We start from the raw sequence: 22500 nt of genomic DNA on the forward strand, positions 1-22500 counted from the left end.
CAGGCATTGTGAAGATCTGGTGTGCCTGTGCAGCCCTGCTGCCATGCGGTGGATTTCAAACACAGCCAGTGAGAGATAAGGCCAGGCTGTGGCTGGTGTCCTCGGGGGGCCATCTCCATGTGATGGGGAATGAAAAGCTTGCTCCACGCTACAGCTGACTACAAAGAGCTGGTCTGGACAGTGTGTGCGTGCGTGTGTGTGAGTGTGTGTGTGTGTATATGTGTGTGCGTGTGTGTGTGTCTGCTTCTGTCAACAGGCTTGATGAGAACCATCCATCACCATCAGATAAAGGGGGTAAGCTGCAGACAATCAATTCGAACGCAGACGGTTCAAGATGGAGGGACAGATGAAAGGGTTAGTGAGTTCATCGTCGGAGCTAAAGTGCATTGTTACAGTTCTGTATTAGGCAGAAATACTGCTCACTGACAGGGGTATGATACTGCATACACAGGACCCCTCACCCCACCCACCCACACACACCTCGGTAAGTCCCTTGTAGGTTTTGTGTGTACGAAGGTGACTGAGGAGCCCAATCCTGGATGCACAACTTCTACACCCACACACACACACACACACACACACCCCTTCTCTTCTGTTCTCCCTCCTCTGCCTCTCCTCACTGTGCAGGGTTAGATTAATGCCTGTGGTAAAAAGGGAGACACACTGTGAAACAGCATCCGCTCATTACCCAAAGCAAATCTGTCTGTCCCACCAGAACAGAACAGAAAAGAACAGAACAGTGGAGGAGCCTGCAACCTAGCCTAGCCTAGCAAGCACCTGAACAGAACAGAACAGAACAGAACAGAACAGAACAGTGAAGGAGCCTACAGCCTAGCCTAGCAAGCACCTGAACAGAACAGGACAGAACAGAACGGTGGAGGATCCTGGCCCAGCCCAGCCCAGAACTGCCTAGCCCAGCACAAGCACTGTCACTTGCAGCAGGAAGAGACCAGAGCTAGCTCAAATCCTGTCTGAATAGAATAGCTCAACTCTCCAGTCGCCAGAGAGGAAACCCCGAGGGGAAGCTATTCAGCTGGAGGAGGAACTATGGCTGGAGGATGTGACACATGTACGAGGGGAATACAGATACAGTATAAGAGGGACATATACGACACACGAGGGGCTAGGGATAGGACATACACATTCAGTACAGCGGAGGCTGGTGGAGGTCGAAATCGGAGGACGGGCTCAGTGTAACACATGGAATGGAAAGGCGGAATGGCATTGTGCCCATAACAATAAGCCCGTCCCTACGATTTCTACCTCCACCGGCCTCACCTGATTCAGTACATGTACTGTAGGGTCATATAGGAGGATATCCTTCGTGTATACGAGGGGCCATAAATTTGACCGACGACAAAGGGACATTTACCACGGTACACTAGCTTCCTGGTTTTAGAGGACGTGCACCTTTCTCCCCGTTCCTCTGAGCAAAGACCCAGCAGGTCGAGAAACACGTAAGAGATATTTCAACTCCACCCTAGATCCGGGAGCACAGTACCACTGTGATGAAGCTAGCGTGTGTGTGTGTGTGTGTGTGTGTGTGTGTGTGTGTGTGTGTGTGTGTGTGTGTGCGCAGCTATTCACCACACAATCAAAGCGACGCCTTGTAAGAGCCGAGACGCGATCAGGAGCGTCACATAGTATCTCAGTCTGGTGTGAAGGATGTAAACGGACCTCATTCATAGTCTGTGTTTAAAAAGTAATCGCGTCAAGATTGGGGCGCTGTCCCTTAAAAAAACACTTAAAAACAAACAGAATGCGGTTATCCCAGTGAGAATACCACTTGACCCTTATCTAGAGGTGTTTCATCACAAGAGAGAGAAACAAATGAGGGTCGTTTATCAGGAGCTTTTAATCAGAGGGACTTGCATTCAATACTCAGTGCCGTGAGTTCATGTTTTTGTGTCGTGAGTTCATGTTTTGGCATGTGTGGCACCTCTGGGCCACCGTACAGAACATTCAGTATGTGTGGTACATGCAGGAAATGAAAGCCATGACTTATAAAACATCGTTTATTTCTGGGGTCATAAAGAAAGATAAGCTTGAAATGGACACTGTATAATTGACACTCTGAAACACACAGTCAACTTCACCAAACAAAATATCTCTGAATGTGTGTCAAAGTTGACGATTGTAAAATATTCTGGGAGGCTGTGGAGCATATGGCCAACAACAATATGTAGTCACATCTTAATAATCCTCCACACACACACACACACACACACACACACACCTCCTACTTATACAGGGTGAGGATACACTTCTGTCAGGTGACATCATCAGTTCTACCAGTTCCATTCTGCAGGATTCACAGCTAGCTACTCTGCCAGGCCCCGGAGGCTGCTGACACACACACACACATCCACACAGCCACACACACCACACAAGGCAGGCAGGGGCAGGTCTTCGGAACATACTGCACCCAGGGTGTGACATAAGTATCCTCTCTGTTCAGACACTGTTCAACATCCTGAGATCACATGAGCTTGGTGGAATCCAGCCATCTCTCAGGGTTGACCTGAGGTTAGCCGGCTCGTCGCGGTGGATTCAGAAACACTAGCTAGCTAGGCTGCTAACTGTATGGGCTTATCTCTGGAATATACAGTCGGCCTACAGTCTAATGATGTGACCGTGTGTAAACATCGTCAACATTTCTGGTAGCCTACATCAAGATGCGAGTGGTAATACTGCTAAAACTCTTTCGATGGAGAAATGATGGATACGGTACATATCCAAAAAATATCTCCCTTCGTGCGACACAGGCAACAAGGCCTTGAAATGGGAATCAGTGCTAAAAAAAAAAAAAAACATCTCACAAACAAATCTAGCTAGTCTAACCCACTGCCCCGGAGCACAATAACCTTGCCTCACCCTGTTCACAATGATCTCACACAAACAACTCCCCGACACAGCGAGCTAGCATGACTCAGAGTTTAGCTAGCAGTGTTGGGAGCCAAAAACACTGCCTGAATACAAAAACAGCTCTTCCTTTATACGTGCAACCTGAACAGTTAGCATTACCATGACCCTAGCTAAAGTACTGGAGCTACGTGCTACAAAAAAAAAAAATGCTAACACATACTGTAGAAGCCCACTCACGGATGGGAGCGCTGGGGGGGGTGTATAAATAGCATTGCACCGAATGACTCTTTAGCGATCTGCTGCTTTGCTTTCTGCCTGTGTTTTAAAGCACAAATGGATCGATAAAGGGTGGATGGAGGTGTCAGGACCAGAATGGACTGCTGTGAAGTAGTGCAGTGCAGACATTTGCACATACCGTAGTGCATTTAAAACACACGCGCGCGCACACACACACACAGCTGTGATGCTTACTGAGGAGAAAGGGACTTCCCTACGTCTCTCTTCTCCTTTTCTATGTCTACCCCTCTCTCCCACCCCCCCCCCCCCACCCCCCATTATCCCTTTCTCTCTCCTCCTCTGCCTCAACCCCCTCCCGCTCTCTCTCTCTCTCTATCTCTCTCTCAATTACTACCCACTCCCTCTCTCTCACCATGCTGCCTCTCTTTCTTTTACACCCCCCCCCCCTCTCTTTTATTCCCCTCTGTCTGCATGGCAGTTAGCGTCGGGAGCAGTATTTGGTGTGGCCTCTCATCAGCCGTGTCCGCCCCTGCAGTGTGCCTGGATCCGACAGGCCAACGTAGCGGAACGGACAGAGGCATTTACACAAACCCTCCACCCTACTGAGGCTTACCAGGCTTCACACAACTCACTGCACTGCACTGACTGACTGGTACTACTGGGAACAACGTGCGCGTGTGTGTGTGTGTATATGTTTGTGAGTGTGTGTGTGTGTGTGTGCGTGTTTGTGTATGTGTGTGTGTGTGTGTGTCTGTGTGTGTGTGTATGCACAAGTGTGTGTGCATGTGCGCGCGTGTGTGCCCGTGTGCGAGTGTGTGTGTGTGCACAGTATGCGTGTGTTAATGGGATTGAGCAACTGTGTGAGACCAGGGAACCCGGGAAAAGAAAACGGTCCCATTACTGTACGACGACACCAATCCCCTTTTAAACCTAACCCACGCAACATTAAACAGCCGTCTGCGAGCGTGACTGGTTTTCCTGTACCGTAAACCATGCGTCGTTGTCAATCAGACACGTTGTGCGGTCGGAGACGGGTGGGGGTGAGGATTCAGCCGGTGGGGTAGAATAAACTGGAATGAACCACCTGATGAGGTGATGCTGCTTACATGGCTTACAGTAATTGGTTGAACATCCCGACATTAAATGACACCTGCTGAACTCGTGGACGACCCCGCAGACTTTACCTGGATTACTGGGTGACTCATAGCGTATACTTAGGCTTCAGGAACGCCATTCATATCGGAAGACAAAGGGAGAGCGCAAGATGACCTCAGTGAGGTCAAAATCAGAAAGACAACAACATCCCACAGTCGTTACCTTCCAGAGTAAAGCCCTGACCCAAACACCTGACCATCGAGCCTACGGTAGTATCTGAATTAATATATATTAATATATACATATTTTTAGATATCATAGGTCTAGAGTTCCCAGTTTTGCCTTAAAACCCTAAACATCATTTCATAGATTGTTTCTATTCAGATGACAGATGATACACAGCGCAGCGGAACTCAATTCATATAATAAATATATTTAATTTAGCTGATGCTTTTACAAAAAAGCGACTTACATTACAGTGAGTGCATACATTTTTCAGAACCCACAACCTAAGCGTTACCCATGCCCTACCAACTGAGCCACAGAGGACCACCAATCTGATGTTGTGGTGGTGGTGGTGGTGGTGTGTGTGCATGCATATTTTTGTTCCAGCCCTGCACTAACTTTACAGTGATAAAGTGCTAAAGATTGAGCTATATAGGAGACAACAGTATATGAGGCTCAACCTCAGATGAGGACCAGCATCAGTGGAGTTGTGGCAATACAGCGAGGTCGGGGACAAACGTGACTGTCACCATAACACACGTACTGCCTGCAAAATATGACCAACAATACGGGTAACAATTCTAGCATACAACAGCGCCTTAACAAACGTGTTAGTGGTTTTCAAGAGCAGCCATATTTATACTGACTGGGCTTTCACACAAAGGCAGCTAATATGACAGCCACATAAACGCTCCTATTATTCAATTAGCACATCGACCTAAATACATTTTTTTTTTTTTTAAAAACAACAACATCTCTCTGTTTGAATTGTGTTGCTTACTGTACAAACAATGAGAGAGAGAGAGAGAGAGAGAGAGAGAGAGAGAGAGAGAGTGTGTGTGACATTGAGTTACCACTGTTACCTGAGAGGCCTCGGTGATTCAGACTGGCACTCCTTAAAACTCTATTTACTCTGCAATCATGGGGATGGAGTACACAATGAGTGGAAAAAGTGGAGAGAGAGAGAGAGAGAGAGAGAGAGAGAGAGAATAAAAGTAAGAGCATGAAGGGCAGAAGGAAAGAAAAGTAAGAGAGACAGAGAGACAGAGAGAAAGAAAGAAAGAAAGAAAGAAAGAAAGAAAGAAAGAGAAAAAAGGAGGGGGAGAGAATGGATGTCTGGGTGCACATACTGAGCAGGACCGTTGGGTCAAAGGAAACTGTACCGGTCCGTAACAGAAGCCAGTCATGACACATCAATGTCACAAGTTGTCATTGCTTTGAAAACCTCTGCTCAATTACCCAACTATTATTTCCTTCAAACCTCTGGAAAGCACCCTTCTGGCTACACACTTCTCCGGCCCCTGCAGGCCCTAACCTCCCTCCTTCCCTCCCTCCCTCCCTCGCTCGCTTCCCTGTCCCGTGGAGCCGACCAATCCCGGCTTCTATTTTTGGGAGAGCTAGCTAGACTTTTCAAGGTAGACGGTGTGGAGTAAATTAGAATGACAAGGACATGGAGGGCCCCCCTGCCCCCTCGCCTCCACCTCCCCCTCCCTCTGCGTCCGACAATTACCGCGGCCAGAGAGAGAGGCTTTTAAGAATCCATCATCCGGCGGGGGGGGGGGGGGCAGCGTCTGTCGCCGAGAGATTATCGCTCATCAAACCTCTTTTACCGTACGGGAAAAAGAAAGGTCACCGTGCGCCGTCAGGGGGGATTCATCTCACTGACTATTATGGTCTGTACGGGCAGTAACCCCCGGACGCAGTAGGCCAGGCCAGGCGAGGCGAGGACGGATTATCAATTGGCCTTTTTCTTTCTGTACCTGGCAGGGGCCATCGACCTGTCGCTAATGAGAAGACTACCGGGCTGAAAGAAAACCGAGGGAAGGCATTTAGGTTGACCAGCCTCATTTAAAAAAAATTATTAAAAACCTGTGAGCGTTCCGAGATAGTAGAGTACATTATCTGTCACGTGGGGGGGGGGGGGGGGGGGGGCATTTCTTTATCGCCACGATAGCGACTCGAGAACGAGATCAAAACCTCTACGACCTGACCTTTTTTTCCCGCCTATTGGAGACAATTTACTCTCCGTGGAGACGGCTCCTTGATCCAACGGCTCCTTGATCCGAGTCTTTTTGGCCCTGCGAGTCATGCAGTCACACACACACACACACACACACACACACACACACACACACACACACACACACACACACACAGGGTTCAGCTAGGATGACCCTTTTGCTCCGCTTGCTTGCTTCCTACGGGTACGACCCACTGCTGTCTTTCTCAGAATCGCGGCCCGGGCCGGAAAACAAACCTGAAGAGTTAGCCGACCCGCTGACGCTGAGCACTGAGCTGACTCTGCCAAATGTTCCGTGTCGTAGAGAACAGACTTGCCCTGCATGTATTGCTGCTGTGCGGTGGCCTTTTCCGCCACCCCCGCCTCGTGTGTTTGGTACACATGAAACAGGCTTCCGTGACCCTTGCATGACCCTCCACAAACATGACCCATATCTCAGAAAAGGCAAGGTTTCAAAGTCCGTCTCAGTCTCCAGTCAAGTGAAAGAACCTTGGAGTAAAGCTGAGACCGGAGACAGCAGCAGTACAGCCACACACTGCAGCCAACTCTAACCACTCTGGAACAAGAGTGCTGAAATCTGGCTAGAATAACTACAATCTCTAGTAAAGATCTACAATCCCTAGAGAGGAAGAACTGTCAAAGAGCTTCTTCCCCTCGTGACACCATTTAAAAGGACATTAGAGGAGTTGTGGTTTGCCTGCCCAGACACAGATGAAGCCTCGTGGAGAGAGTTTCCGTTGAAATTCTGCGATTCAGTTCCGTTCAGGACCGCTTGTGTCTGTGTCCGGCAAAAAAACCGCCACGATAAGAGTCTCAATGCTAACTAACGGGACATAGAAGACAGATGACACTCATTGAAAGTCTACCTCACTCACACGGTACACATCACATAAACACATGACCCGGGGGGGCCATGGCGGGGGGGGGGGGGGGGGGCATGGTGGGAACCAAGCGGGACTTACGGAGGACGTAGAGAGAGAGGGTGATCCCCGCCAGGCAGAAGCCCTCGAAGAAGCGCAGCGTGCTGAACATGGGCACGTTGATCGAGAAGGCCACGGTCAGGCCGAACACCAACATGAACATGACCGAGATGATCAGGACCGGATGGCGACCGAACCTGGTCATGAAAAAAAAACGAGAGAGAGAGAGACAGTTATTGTTTGGTTTCTAGTTTGGTTTGTTTCATGTTGTGTAGACCGAACATATTTGTACCCGGAAGGCTAAATTGCAGTACACACACACACACACAGCACACGCTCTGGTTACACAGTAGATACATTGTATAAATATTGAATTATAAATGATATATAGTATGGAGCACAAAAAGGATAGTGTGGGATCTCTGTGAAAGTTCTGGTGTTCTTATAATGTCAGCAGCATCCTTTGAAGTTCAACCTCAAGGGCATCAGAGTCTCTTCACTACTATTAGATACACAGAAATCTCGTCTAGAAGTCAGGAGATTGTGTGTTCTCTGTGTGTGTGTGTGTGTGTGTGCGTGTGTGTAGTAGTAGTAGTAGGTGTGTGTGCCGTGTGTGAACTCACCAGTCAGCAAGGACTCCGAACACCAGGTATCCGAAGATGGACCCGACCAGCAGGGAGAACTTAGCGATGTGGACCTTCCATGCTGACTTACACACCAAACTCCACTGTTGAGAGAGAGAGACACACACACACACACACACATTTATTCTCTTTATCCATCCAGGGTAGGTGATTGAGAACATACTATTCTCTTGTAAAATAACGGCGCGGCCAAGAGGGTCAATAACAATAACGAATAATCAATAACGCGGCCAGTACAATAACAGCAGAAATTTAAAATATGAGGAAATATGTAACTTGGGAAACAAATGAGTTGAGTTGTTGTGGTATTATGTATTCAGAGTGTGATCACATCCGGCGGGGTGAAGAGGTCTTTGTGAGATCTAATATTACAAGCATCAAATTGGGAACACGAAGGAAGGGACTCTGTTTTTCCAAAATGTTCCAAAAATGCAAAATTATGTTAGTGTGTGTGTGTGAGAAATCTGATTTGCATTTGCAAAACATGCCTGCTCAGATTTCTTTGGCCACCAGCCATATACAGATAAATACAGTAGGTAGGTATATAATATGTACTTTAAAACATTGATGAATACTATAGCTGTACTATACCATATGTGTACTGTACTCCAACATACATATCAGGGGAGGCTGGTGGAGGTAGAAATCGGAGGACGTGCTCATTGTAATGCATGGAATGGAATGAGGAATGGTGTCAAACACACAATGGTATCAAACACATCCACTGATAGACATCCACTGTATGTTCCTGGACACACAGTAGTCAACTTACTTAGAACACAAATGGTTCGACCAGTATTCTGCATTCTACCACAAAACCAGACTGACTCATGTTGCCTCTGTACTTCACCCAGCAATCTCACTTCCAAGTACACTATCAGCCAGTCAGTCAGTCAGTCAGTAAAGGACAAGTTAAGTGAAGAAGCAGTTGGAGTTGTAGGGGTTTTTTGGTGTCTTTAGGAAGTCCCCTCAGTGCTACCAGCTGTCCAAGAGGACACTGGAGACGGGTGAGGGTAAGGGTGGGGTGGGGTGGGGTATGGGTGTGTGTTGGGGTGACAGGTGTGTGACACATGGGATTGCTCGTTCACACCCTGAGGGGCTGCTTTGCTTCTACCGACCGACGGAAGGGAAACTATGCTGTTCCATAAAAGACATTGTCATGTATAGTATATTCATTCATACTGGGCCACAATTTACTTGGATACTCCTCTACCTCTTTGGGTGGTCTACAGAAGCTAAAAAGACCCAACTGCAGTTCTGTTACATGATATGCAACATGGTAAGGGTCCGGTTTAGAGTTAGATGTAGGGTAAGGGTAAGAGTGAGTGGATAGCTAGTTGAATAGTTTGTTGAGTTAGTTGAACATCTACAGGATAAGCCATATCTTGGGAACGATCCACTGAAAAGCATCAAATCGTACATCCTACTACTGTCCTTTGAAATTCATAAACTTGACTGAAGTCTTGTCAAGTGATGCTTTATAACATGTGGTTTATGACCTCTTATAACCTCTGTGTGGAAAACCTCCTGGATTACTCAGAACCACCCAGTGTACACATCACACCGTGTCATTGGTACACATCACATGCGTGTCATTGGTAAGTCTCAGTATCGTCTGTGTCACTAGGGGACAAGACGGAGGCAAAAACAAGGTTCCCCGTTGCGCAACACTTTCAGCAAGAGGAACCACGCTTTATCTTGAGCTGTGTCAAACAAGCATGAAGGGAGTACAATGTCACATTGGCTTTGTTTGGGAATCAGGGAGTACATATTTGCAGACTTGCATACTCTGACGATGTCGTTGACATTATGGTCTTTCAAACATACTACTGTAGATGAGCACTCATACTTACTAGGTTTACTAACATGGTCGGTAAGTGTGTGATTTCAAACACAGTGTGTTTGCGTGTGAAAGCTGGGACTTTGTAGAAGCAAAAACACATGACCGTGCAGAATCAAGGATGACCACGCTTTGATGACCGTGCATTAAAAATCACAGATGACCGCGGTTGAAGGCAGCAGACGACCGCGGTTGAAACTAAACCTCGACCGTCAATCGGCGCGAGTAAGAGCTGACCGAGAAACTTGAACAAAAAGCCTGACGAAGAGAGGACCCGACCCGAGATGAAGAGGGACGTCATGTGTTGGTCACGTTAACCGTGAATGACTGCGGTCATGTCACGGCGGGCGGTCAGCTAGGCCCAGAGGACATTCTGTACCCTAGGCTTTCTCTTGAGCGCTCACGTACAATCGTCTCGCTCATTTGACAGAACTGAATTGAAGGCTCTGTGTGTAGACAGTGGGCGATGCCTTGTTAATCTATTAGTTGACAGGCGTAGAACAAAAGCTCTATTGGGTGCCCTGTACTGTGTGTGTGTGTGTGTGTGTGTGACAGCAGGGGAGGGTGTCAGGGCCTGAACACCCGCCTGAATGACAGGGGAGGGGGACATATAGGGCACGGGGCCTTCCCAGTATGCACCCTGTTGTCTGTCTGTCTGTCTGTCTGTGTCTCCCTACACCAACGGTCTCCCTTCATCTGTGAGTATGTATATATGTGTGTGTGTGTGTGTGAGAGAGATTAGCCCTGCCAAAGACACCACAACTACAGCTCCATAGAGAACTAACTAGAGACAGAGAGAGAAGGGGGAGGGGGAGAGAGAGAGAGAGAGGGCGGGGGGGAGAGTGAGTACATTAGGAGAGAGGATGAGGCGATTGAGAGAGAATGAGAAGAAAGAGGGGATAGGGAGTAGAGCGAGATGAAAAGAGTAATTAAAAGAGGGACACAATCAGAGGAGAAAGAATGTGGCGAGAGAGAGAGAGAGAGAGGGAAGAAATAAAATACTTGACAGAGAGAGGAGAGGAGAGGAGAGGAGGCAGACACAGGCAGAGTGAGAGACTGCAAGAGTGCTGCATAGTTACTGCCTAGCAACAGACTATCACCTTGGTTATCAGAGCCTTCTTCTAATTCCATGTGTAAGTTTAGCAGGATTGTCTCAGCACTGGGCCAGAGAACAGGAGAGTGGGAGTGGGAGGTGAGAGAGGGAGGGGAAAAAAGAGAGAGAGAGAGAGAGAGAGGTGTGTGTGTGTGGGGGGGGGGGGGGGGGGGGTGGGGGGGGGGGGGGGGTAGTGACGGTAAACGAGAGAGAAAGAGAGAGGGGGGGGGGGGGGGGGGGGGTAGTGACGGTAAACGAGAGGCCTTTCCTTTGTGTACCCAATCTGTAAATGAGAGAGAGAGAGAGGGAGAGAGAGGGAGAGTAGGGCTGATGGACACATTCCATCATATTTGCAGTTCACTGGTCTGCCGCAAAAATTACACAGCACACATGTAACACACACACACACACACAGCAACTCATTTTAATTTATGGGATTAGCCTTTCGCGTCACAGAGAAATCACGTGTTAACATTAGCAAAGGCATATTTCAGAGCTTCTTGTGCACGTGTCCTATGATATCCCACATTTAAACCACCAAATGAAATCATGCCATCACCCGCCAGTCTAGAAAGCATTACTCCTCCACACTCCAATCAACAACTGAACAGGCTGCTTTTGCCTCTGAGAACAGTGGCACGTTCAGTGACAGAGCAAGGACAACAGCCTGGCTGGCACTCCATGAGCTCGCTATGAAGGGCTGCTCTGTGTGTGTGTGTGTGTGTGTCAGAGGCAGCTTACACAGTGACAAATGGTCCCAGTGCCTGTCAGCTCAGTTTCTGCGTGTGTGCGTGTCTGTCTGTCCGTCCGTCTGTCTGACAGACAGACAGACGGTGTGTGTGTGTGTGTGTGTGTGTGTGTTTAGCAATGTGTTTCTCCCTTATGGGTAAGATTGAAGTGCAAGTTCAATGTTGTGTTTGAAGTCAGCAGGGTGCCTGGCAGCTCCTAATGTCCTGACACAGTCCGCGTGCACGCACACACGCGCACACACACACACACACACACACATACATACACACACACACCAACTACTGTCTACCCCAGGGATACCTACCATGCATAGCGCATGGGTAATGAAAGCCTATACAGAGAGAGAGAGAGAAAGAGAAAGAGAGAGCAAACAAATATGAGGGGGGAATAGTGGGGGGAAACGAAACGCCTTTGTCCTTGTAATGTGTCAGTGTGTGCAGGGAACAATTATTTTCTGACTCTCATCTATCTCTCTCTCTCTCCCCCTCCCTCCCTCCCTCCTTCTCTCTCTCCCACACAGTCTAGTCTAGTCTATCAGGTTCTGGTAGTGTCGATGATGAACTGTATAATTACAAGTGTTTCATCACTCCAAGTGTTTGTGATTCCGCAGAGAGTGAGACAGAGAGAGAGAGAGAGAGAGACAGTGAGCAAGAGAGAGAGAGAGAGACAGAGAAAGACAGAGAGAAAAAGAGAAAAAGAGAGACAGAGAGACAGAGAGAGAGGCTTCGTGCATTAGCCACTTCCCCTTAGAGCCCCACATTCCATTACTTAATCCTCAAAACAACCCAACTGGGGCCAAAGGTTGCTTTGGGTCACACGTCCCCATGTCCCATGCTTACTCACTCTCTGTTCAACAACAGCACTTATCAGAGAGTAACCCCCCTCAAGCACACACACACACACACACACACACACACACACGTTCACACCATATGCATACACATACATACACACGTCTGTGTAGAGCCTTATCACTCTGTCCCACAAGCCAATCTTTCCTCCCAGTTGACATGTGTGAGGTAGGCCACAGAGACATCTGTGGAAGGGGCCGTTCCCTCCTAACAGCTGAGGCTCTCTCTCCACCAGTTCCACACTGATCTGGGGTCAATCTCCGAACCTGGCCTCCTCCTCCTCCACAAAACACATTGGACGAGAAGGTGCCCAGGGGAAGAACCTCAGAACCTCTCCTCCAATGGAGTAGGAGATGAGACATCAGGAGAGACTGTAGAGATCCCAACCCTGGGGTCCGTGGAGAGGCCAGGCCAGCTGCGTAAACATGGGACTATGGGAGGTGGTATCGCTCAGGGGGTTGTTCACTTCACACTCTGTGACTTCCAGAGAAGAGGGCGGTGTGAAGGGAGGGTCTCTCACTCTCTCATGACTTGCATGACAGTGTGGTTTCCAGTAATAACGCATTTCATTTTTCATAAACAGCTTCGCTATCCTCTTCAGGTGACAGCGTTGTTGGAAAAAAAAAGGAAAAAAAAAAAGAAGAACATATGATCGAACCGCCCATGTTTCATTTCAAAAAGATGACTGGAAAAAATTATTGTGATGGTTGTGTTCTCAGCGGTTCTGGTTCCCCCATCCTCTCTCTCTCTCAGTACCCGGTGCGTGCAAAGAACAGCAGGTGACAGTGCCACCGACGCACAAGTGGGCACTGGGCCAAGCTTTTCGGCAAACATTTGTGTGACTCACTGCACGCAACGCATTGTGCTCAAGGCCGACGCGTATCGAAACGATGTCGTCGCCAACAGGAGGCTACAATTCAACAAGCTATTCTCTCGCCTGAAAACGGCCTACTGTATCCCACCAACGACACAATGTGTCTTCATTCAATGACAGTTGCAAAAAAAAAAAAAAAGAGAGAAAGGTAGGTCTGAAACAAGTCCATTGCTAGTTCTGGGAAGTTTATATCTATATATATATATCTATATATAGTTATAGTTTATAAAACGGTAACTGCCTTTACGACGATGAGCCAAAACACAATCCAGACGAGGTTAATCCCCGGCTAGGTTTTAAGATGAGATGATCCTCCCTCTGCCTTTGCCGAGTAACAAACTCCCCAACCCCCCCCCCCTCCCAATTAATATGAGGATCGTACAAATCAGAACTTTCCTTGGAACACACTGGGGGGTTTCGCTGTGGAATTTAATGGGGGGGGTTTTAGGCTACGCTACGTTACTTCAGGGCAGTGTAGCGGTTACCGTCGGAATGTACCAGCCCGTGTGTGGGTACAGCGCAGGGAGACCCGATCTGTCTCTCTCAGTAATGATACATTCTCATTTTCTGCAGCTCGGTCCAATTAACTCGGGCCCGGAGGACACCCAGGACTCAATTAGAATAGGGGCCTCCACATCAGCCACCCTGGATCTCCCGCGCCTGACGGCTGACGGTATCAAAGAGTTCTCGGAAAGAAGAAAATGCTCTGAGGGAACAGGGGGGTGGGGGGTGAAGGGGTGGGTGAGGGGGGTAGAGGGTTTCACTGAGAGACGACTCCACATCACTACGGCTGTGCTGTGCTGCCTTCTCCAAGAGATTGAACCCGAGGGAATGTGATCTATTAGAAGGATGAGTTACGTTTTTTGGGGGGGGGGTGTCAAAGTGATACGTTTCGGATGTATTTTCGACAGGAAAGACGCCACCACATGTGGTGTTGGCAGTCTGCTTGTCTAGGGTAGGGTAGGGTAGGGTAGGGTTGATACACATTGCTCAACAGGAGTCATGTGTGCAGGCAGCTGTGTGCCTGTGTAATCCAAACATGGACCAGAACCGCTGTGTCATCACTTCCTGCCGTAGGGGTCGTGGTCACACATCCAGGTTCTTCCTGTGTTGGGCAGTGGAGGGGGATGTGTGTGTGTGTGTGTGTGTGATACTTGGAGAAGGGAAAAGGACCTATAGCAAGGTCACATGAGATGACACAAGGCAACAAATGACTAGGGGGGTCCATTCTATTTCAATTTAGGGTTCAATTCCATTTCAATCTGTGACCGTTGTGGGATTCGTCCATTACGGGCCTCTGAATCAATGTCTCCTGCATGGGGGACGACCTTGTGGAGGGGCGGGGGGGGGGATGTTGGAATGCTTGGTCGGGAAAAAGGACACCTCTGCTTGAGAGCCTGCTCGACTCGGTCAAGTGGTGGCTGCAGTGTCAGAGTGTGTGTGTGTGTGCGCATGTGTAATACCAACACAAATATGAGTAGAAAAGCCACACAGTTCAATAAGAGGGATCCAACAGTAGCAGGAGAAATATTGTCATCACAGACAAAACAAAAATAAAGCAAACACACAACTCTCACACACACAGACACACACACAGACACACACACACAACAACTAGCCCTTGAATTAGATGCCCTATTAGTCCCTTAATAACTCGTTCAGACTTAGTTCAATTAACAACAGTGAACGTGAATAATACACCCATACTGCATGGGCTGTCTGGAACTTGGATGTGATCAAATGTCCAATTTCAAAACGCAGGCGGGGATTTTCTGCATGGGATGAAAACATGTTTAGTGTGTATACTGTACAGCAGCAGGAAACGAGTCAGTCCACCCAATGAGCGTACGGCGTCCTCCCCATGAGCCTCTAGGCTGTAAATGAACGTGTGGTTAAAGTGTTCCCCCGGCTCGTGCTGGAATTAAACACCAATGGCTGCGTTTCTATTTTTTTCTGTTTTTATTTTTATTTTATTTTTTTTAAATCTGTTGGCTGTTTCAAACAGGGGCATTATCAGTGGTAAACAGATGTCTGAGGGAATGGGGGGGGGTCCCGGCGTGCTGGCATCACGCTGCAGCCTCAGTGTGAATCAAGCTTTTAGAATGGCACAGAAAGAATTTTTTTTACATCAAGCTGTTGTGTTTGAGCAGTACACATACCAAATACTGAGTGGGTATGTAAATATCCAGCAGACAAGATGGTGATGGGGTGTGTGTGTGTGTGTGTATGTGTGTGTGTGTGTGTGTGTAAGGACAATCAGCAGTAAGGACATTCAGCAAAAACATTTCCCTCTTCCTGGTCAGTCCTCAATAGATGGTTAAGAGCTTGTGGCCGTAAACATTCAACAAAGTTGTCGAGCAAGATTTTCTTGAGCAGAAAGTATGTTTGCTTAAGTTAGGTATACACACACACACACACACACACACACACACACACACCTTTGGAACACAAATGAGAGTGACACACAGATCCCGCATAATGAGCAGTAACTACTTTAGAGTAGCAATATATGTGGCTCATTTCAAATCACCATTTTAGCCATGTTTCGCACAGACAGCATTGTCTCAAGATGCTGTGTAGGTTGACTTTTATTGACGTTCACCAACATAACTGACACCCCTGCAAACTTGCTCTTATTTCAACTGCTGTGGGTGCACATGAAGTTGCATATCATATATAGGCTAAATATATCTGTCTTTACACACAGAGACAGCCTATTGTGCAACACTAGGCCTAAGGTCTACAGTATTTCAGAAGTGCAAATGGGGAAATCCTGACCTCTCTTGGGTTCTCTAGAGTTCACTTCATATGCAAAGTCAGCTTGTCTGGAGAGATATTGACAAGACTCACCATAAGGAACATATTATTTAGAAATTCAAAGCTATGCACTTTGATATCCAGGAATCAAACAATAGATAAACACACTTCCTTAACTTATTTGGGACAATAAAGTGTAATCAAATATTGAAGAAGCCTACACAGGCGTTTATTCATTTGTTGATCAATATGATATCCAGTCCTATTGTGGTACAGCATGAACCATATGAAACCGAGGTTGGAGGAGCTGTATCTATATCGGTTTCATGTGGTTCATACTTCATACATCAAGCACGCTAAAATCCTCCCAATCCTCATTCTCCCAAAGAAACCCGAGACTTGACTACCACTTTCAGAAACTGCAGTCCTTCATCCAGAACGCTGGTTTCAGGTCCCAATAGACCACATGTAGACATTTAAAGAGGTCCAGACCGGCGTTTAGAGTGTTAAGTTGGAGCAGGTGACATTGGCGACAAAAACGGGAAGTCATTATTCTAGGGTGACGAGCTAGAGAGCACTAATGAGCGTGACAGTGCATGCCCTTTGCTCCAAATCAAAGGCACAGCTTCGCTTTTGGTCCGGGCCATTATGACAACCGGCACATTCCGCCGTGGTCAGAGCTTCAGAGCGAACGAGCGAACTCCGCAGACATCTCTCCGCGATAGCTCGCACCCCCGTCAGCTGCTTCGATGACTCATGCCGTCCTCTGGCTGTTGTCGGCGAATAATGCGCTAGAGTCGAGGCTCTAGAACCGTTCTCTCTCTCTCTCTCTCTCTCCACATACTAGCCTACTTATTGTTCATGATTATTCATAGACCCATGAATAGGCTATTAAAGCGCTCTGTCTGGTGAGTTATGTTATTATTACAAGGGGGAGGAGAGGGAGCCCGTGGAAAATCCATGCCTGTGCAGCGCGCTGGTATTGGAGACTTGAACTGGACGAGCCACATGCTTCCAGGATTCAAATGAAGCTGCAATGTTACTTCAGTGGTGTCGGCCTAGGCTACATCAAAACAATATAGGCCTAATATATTTAGATTTGAGATTGCAATAGGTGAGATATAGATATGTCCTTTTAACTTGGGGGAGGATAACGTGACACCACCTCACTTTACCTTTACAGAGGGAGAACATATATTGATACAGAAAACAAATTATGGTAGTCAGGATGCGAAACTTACCTTCGTAACCACATTCTGAACGAGTCCCGTTTGCAGCTCGAACGTCCACTCATTGCACATACATTGCATACCCAAAGCCGTGTCATTATGAGTGGCATAACTGCCGTTGGCATAAACGTATGCGGCGGTCCGCGGTCCGCTGCCATTATGTGGACCGGTAAATAACGACGAAAGACCTCTAGTCGTATTAGTTATGTTTACCGGAGGATGAACACATGTGTTGTTCGGTTGGGCGAGAAGAAAAAAGTCAGAGTACTGGCTGAATCCAATAAATAACGCCGGAATCCATGTCAGGACGATCAGCTGTCTCTGGTACTTCCCGAATCCCCCGAGAAATGGCAAGACGCAGCTGTCAATGCGTGTGAGCAGTCCCGGCGACGTGGTTTCGGGGGACACGAAGCCGTTCTCCGGTTGATGGTCCTCCGTCTCGAGCTGCACCACGGCCATCGTGGTTTCGCTCATAGATGCGTCTGAAGCGCAGCCCCCGGTTGGCAGTGCTACGACTCCACAATGCGTCAATGCCCCCGCTCCCCGGTTGTGAAAGCGGTGCGCAGTCAATCACTGGAATTGAAATAAGACGCCTTTCGTTTATTATCAGGAAACTAATCACAGTAGCCCTCTTTAGTGGACTGAAGCCATTGAACTGCGGGCGCAGCTGACAGCAGGTTCGAATGCAGCCTGGGCGAATTTCCAATAGTAGGAGACAGACGCGACTGTGACGGTGAAAGGTCCTAATGATCAATTAATCCCTTCGAATACATAAATTAGCATAACATTTGATCCACCTATCTGTGAGCTGTATCCGGAAGAAGCCGTGCGCCGAGGGAGTGACCTGCCCCTTTCTGGAGGGCGCTACAGGTAACACACCTGTCCAAATACAGTCTTCGTCTCCTTGTGGACAAATACCTGAATCGCCCACTCTCGACCACGTCATCCGATATTTAGGTGATACACACTTCAGACGCTTGTTAGGTCGTTTTGCATTTGAAACGACTTTACATTTGTTGAACACGAGCTGGGGAAAACATTGAACCGGCGAGTGGAGGCGGATCTTTGCTCCAGACCCCGCCCTTTGTCTGTCTCTCATAGGCTTTGATTGGAGCATACCAGCGCATAATAAGCCACTGGATCTAAATGGCAACAAAGGTCTCCTTTGTAATTTGTGTAGGAGACGTTTAGCAGGCCTATAGGCCTATCCTAATAGTTCTGCGACAATGGGACTGTCATGGTAGAAGAAAAGGAGAAGAGAGCATGCAATTGAGAATTGAGAACAGAAATCTCGCTCTCTGTCTTTCTTTCTCTCTCTCTCTCTCTCTCTATGTATATATACTGTATATACACTCACTGAACACTTTATTAGGAACACTATACTAATAATGGGTAGGGCTTCCCTTTTCTCTCAAAACAGCCTCAATTCTTCGTGGCATTGATTCCACAAGATGTTGGAAACATTCCTTTGAGATTCTGCAGATTCCTGCAGATTTTTCAAGTGCACTTTCAAGCTGTGAATCTCCCGTTCTACCACATCCCAAAGGTGTTCTATTGGATTCAGATCCGGTGACTGGGAAGGCCACTGAAGAACACTGAACTCATTGTCATGTTCCTGAAACCAGTTTGAGACGACTTTTGCTTTGTGACATGGTGCATTATCATGCTGGAAGTAGCCATTAGAAGATGGGTAAATTGTGGCCATGAAGGGATGCACATGGTCAGCAACAATATTCAAATAGGCTGTGGCATTCAAGCGATGATTGATTGGTATTAACAGGCCCAAAGTGTGCCAAGAAAACATTCCCCACACCATTACACCACCTCCACCATGAGAAGGTGTACAGGTGTTCCTAATAAAGTGTTCGGTGAGTGTATATATAACACACACACATACACAGACGATTCCACACACACACACACACACACACACACACACACACACACACACACACACACACACACACACACACACACACACACACACACACACACACACACACACACACACACACAGTCCTCTGTGGCTCAGCTGGTAGAGCATGGTGCTAACAACGCTTAGGTTGTGGGTTTGATTCCCACTGGGACCCTATATACTGAAATGTACGCACTCACTGCTATGTAAGTTGCTTTGGATAAAAGCGTCAGCTAAATGGCATATATAGGATTCCTCAGAAACCCTTTTGCAAAGGTAAAGATATTGAGGAGTCTGTAATTAGATTACTAATCATTTATCAAGGGTCAATTATTAGTTTGTTGGTCAAAGGTCCACGGGCCCGATGTGACACAATAGTGACATAACTCTGCCGTTGTGAAACCCACGTCCCCCTCCTTCCCTGACTTTTCCTAAAGTGTTTTCATGACTACCACAACTTTTTTCAATAGCTAACATCTCCAAGTCACGTTCCTGAAGCGTGATTAGCACCTGCTCCCAAAAGGCCTTACCATAGCTTTACCCTCATCATGCTGATCAGAAACTGACCTTACAAATTATGAATAGCTTACCCATTTCAACCTTAATAGGTCGCACACACACTATAGACAGAAAGTTTATGACAGTTATTTGCATGATCAATGCACGATAACATGTGAAAGCCGGCCCGTCAGGTGGTCCAATCAAGCCCACGTGATATATATATTTTTTTAAGAATAGATCAGCTAAGGGTAGATCAGCTGGGAAGATCGCAATTAAGTTATATCAGAAAGTATTGCTTACATAATGTTTTCTTTATTCATTCCATTTTTTAATCTCTACCACCCCCTCCCCTGATTGGAAAACATGAAAAAATATATATATGTTAGACTCCTACTTACAGCTAGTTATTGTACTTGGTAAGGTACATATATATATATTGGTTCATTAATTGTTTATTCTATTTTTACTTCCAAACATCAGATGCCCACAGATGAACCCATCTTCAAAATAAGGCCTTCATCTGAGTTTGAGTAGGCTTCTATATTGACCTCTGTGGAAATGAGGCATTGAGTGTAGGCTGAGTATAGACTACTGTAATATTGAGTATTGTAATAATATCAGGCATCGGTGCATATAGCAGTGGACACTCCTTTAGTTTTACTAACTAATAACTGTATTATTTTTTCTGGCATGTGTGAGGATTGCATTTGGTCCAATGAGGCCCGCAACCAAAACGACTTTGACACTCCTTTCAATAAGAATGTTATGATACCTCCTCCTGTGTGTATATGCAGACTACAGTGTGTGTGTCTGCGTAAAGGCCAATGATGGTGATACTAATACTAAAAGTCAATGCGTAATGATGTGGATAATGGATGAGGCGAACAATTTGCTCTCCCAAGTGTGTAGGTGTGTGTGTGTGTGTGTGTGTGTGTGTGTGTGTGTGTGTGTGTGTGTGTGTGTGTGTGTGTGTGAGTCTGGAAAAACAGTTACTGCACTCAATACTTCCCTGGCAAACAAGTTGCCAAACAAGTTACAAGTTGCAAAAACGGAACCAGGAGCTTTCCGCTCTCTGCCAAAAATGTGCAACACGACTCTCAGTCTGTAACGCGCTCCATGTTTGACTGCAGATTAAAACATCTGTCAGTACGTGTATGTACGTGTATGCCATATTTAATATGCAGCTGTTGAAAATGCAAAATGTGGTGTTGTAATGATTCTTAAGTTCTGACTAAACACAACCAGTGGCTTCTTTTGTGCATGGTATTGATATAATTCAATGATTACACTGTTACACTAACGTCAACAAATAGACATCTCTGGACCTCACTCAGTTAGTAATGATGACCTTGGGCTTAAGAACAATAACAATGAGTAAATCATTGGGGATTACTTATTTCAAATTGTGACCAATTCTTGAAATTGTACTATTCAAATAATAGTGTGCAAACTGTTCACATGATGGATTGGATCCTCCATATCATTTTACAAGCCATAAGAAGAATTTAAATGGTGGGGCCTCCCTCTACTGGTTACAGTGTGGCACTACAACAGCCATAGTTTATAGAAAAAGCCTGTTTGAATGCTGAATCATAGGCCTACTGGAAGATTTTGTTGAACTGCCTTCAAAATGTGATCCTTGTCCACTGTATGTCCCAGTGGTGGAATCCCTTACACAGACATGCTTCACTGCAAGTAAACTACATGCATGGCTGATATGAAGAAATGTTAGATATCGTCTGTATCCCTTTCATAATTATTTGCAAACTTTACACATTAAAATTATTTGAGATCTATTGAATAATGCGAGAGAAATACAATTCATTATTAGAAAAAGGGTAAAAAAAAAACAGAAATAGATTGTAAAAAAAGATGCAAAGTGCAAAGATGCAGTGCAAAGTCATTTTTGCAGTTGGGGCCTGCTGTACCAATCGTCTGTCCGAACCTGTGTCGTAAATGACACACTGCTGACCCCACCTGGCCATACTGAACAACAACATCACCACTGTCAACCGTGAGGAGGAAATAACGATGTCCTCACCAACAAACAGAAATCAAACATCTGACAACCTCATAACTTTACATTTGCTGTCGCTTTGAAAAATACAGTGATATGATATCCTACTTTTTCCACATATTTACATTTTTAAATTTTTACCCTCCCATTTCAACAAATTGCAAATGGTTCATAGGCCTGCAAACGAGCAGTATTCTTAAAAATTGTTTGCTCCGTAATGTCTTCGTATTGTGCAATATCAGCGGTACGCTCTATAGATCGTTTTCATGCCAAACCTGGCCTCCTCATGCTGTTCAGTCTAGGGTACTTGCCAACAGAAACCTGCACCACGGGCCATTTCACTGACACACTATCTCACCTCGCTGTTTGTTATCACTCAAACCTGCTTGTTGGTCGCCCCAGCAACAGTTTTAGGTGTGTCGAGGAACCGCCCCAGTAGGTGTATGCGCTGACCTGAACACGTGTGTGTGTGTGTATGTGTGTGTGTGTGTGTGTGTGTGTGTGTGTGTGTGTGTTTGTGTGTGTGTGTGTGTGTTTGTGTGTGTGTGTGTGAGAATGTATGTGTGCGTGTGAGAGAGAGTGAGAGAGAGAGATTGTGTGTGTGTGTGTGTGTGTGTGCGCGTGTGGGTGTGGGTGTGTGTGTGTGTGTGGGTGTGCGTGTGGGTGT

General features: G+C 46.7%; 1 protein-coding gene across 1 annotated transcript in view; it reads right to left on the reverse strand.

Annotated features, from left to right (window-relative positions):
• LOC310818968 (solute carrier family 22 member 23-like) overlaps positions 1-18160 on the reverse strand; it is a 38252-nt gene extending 20092 nt beyond the window's left edge. Inside the window, exons 1-3 of the mRNA XM_083690096.1 lie at positions 17413-18160; positions 7986-8089; positions 7405-7559 (exon numbers count right to left, since the gene is read on the reverse strand). Coding sequence (XP_083546222.1) covers positions 7405-7559; positions 7986-8089; positions 17413-17874 — 721 coding nt within the window. The 5' untranslated portion in view covers positions 17875-18160. The remainder of the gene's footprint in view (positions 1-7404; positions 7560-7985; positions 8090-17412) is intronic.
• Positions 18161-22500: the final 4340 nt, after the last annotated feature.

This window comes from Argentina silus, assembly GCF_951799395.1.
Source record: "Argentina silus genome assembly, chromosome: 18".
Taxonomy (NCBI): Eukaryota; Metazoa; Chordata; class Actinopteri; order Argentiniformes; family Argentinidae; genus Argentina; species Argentina silus.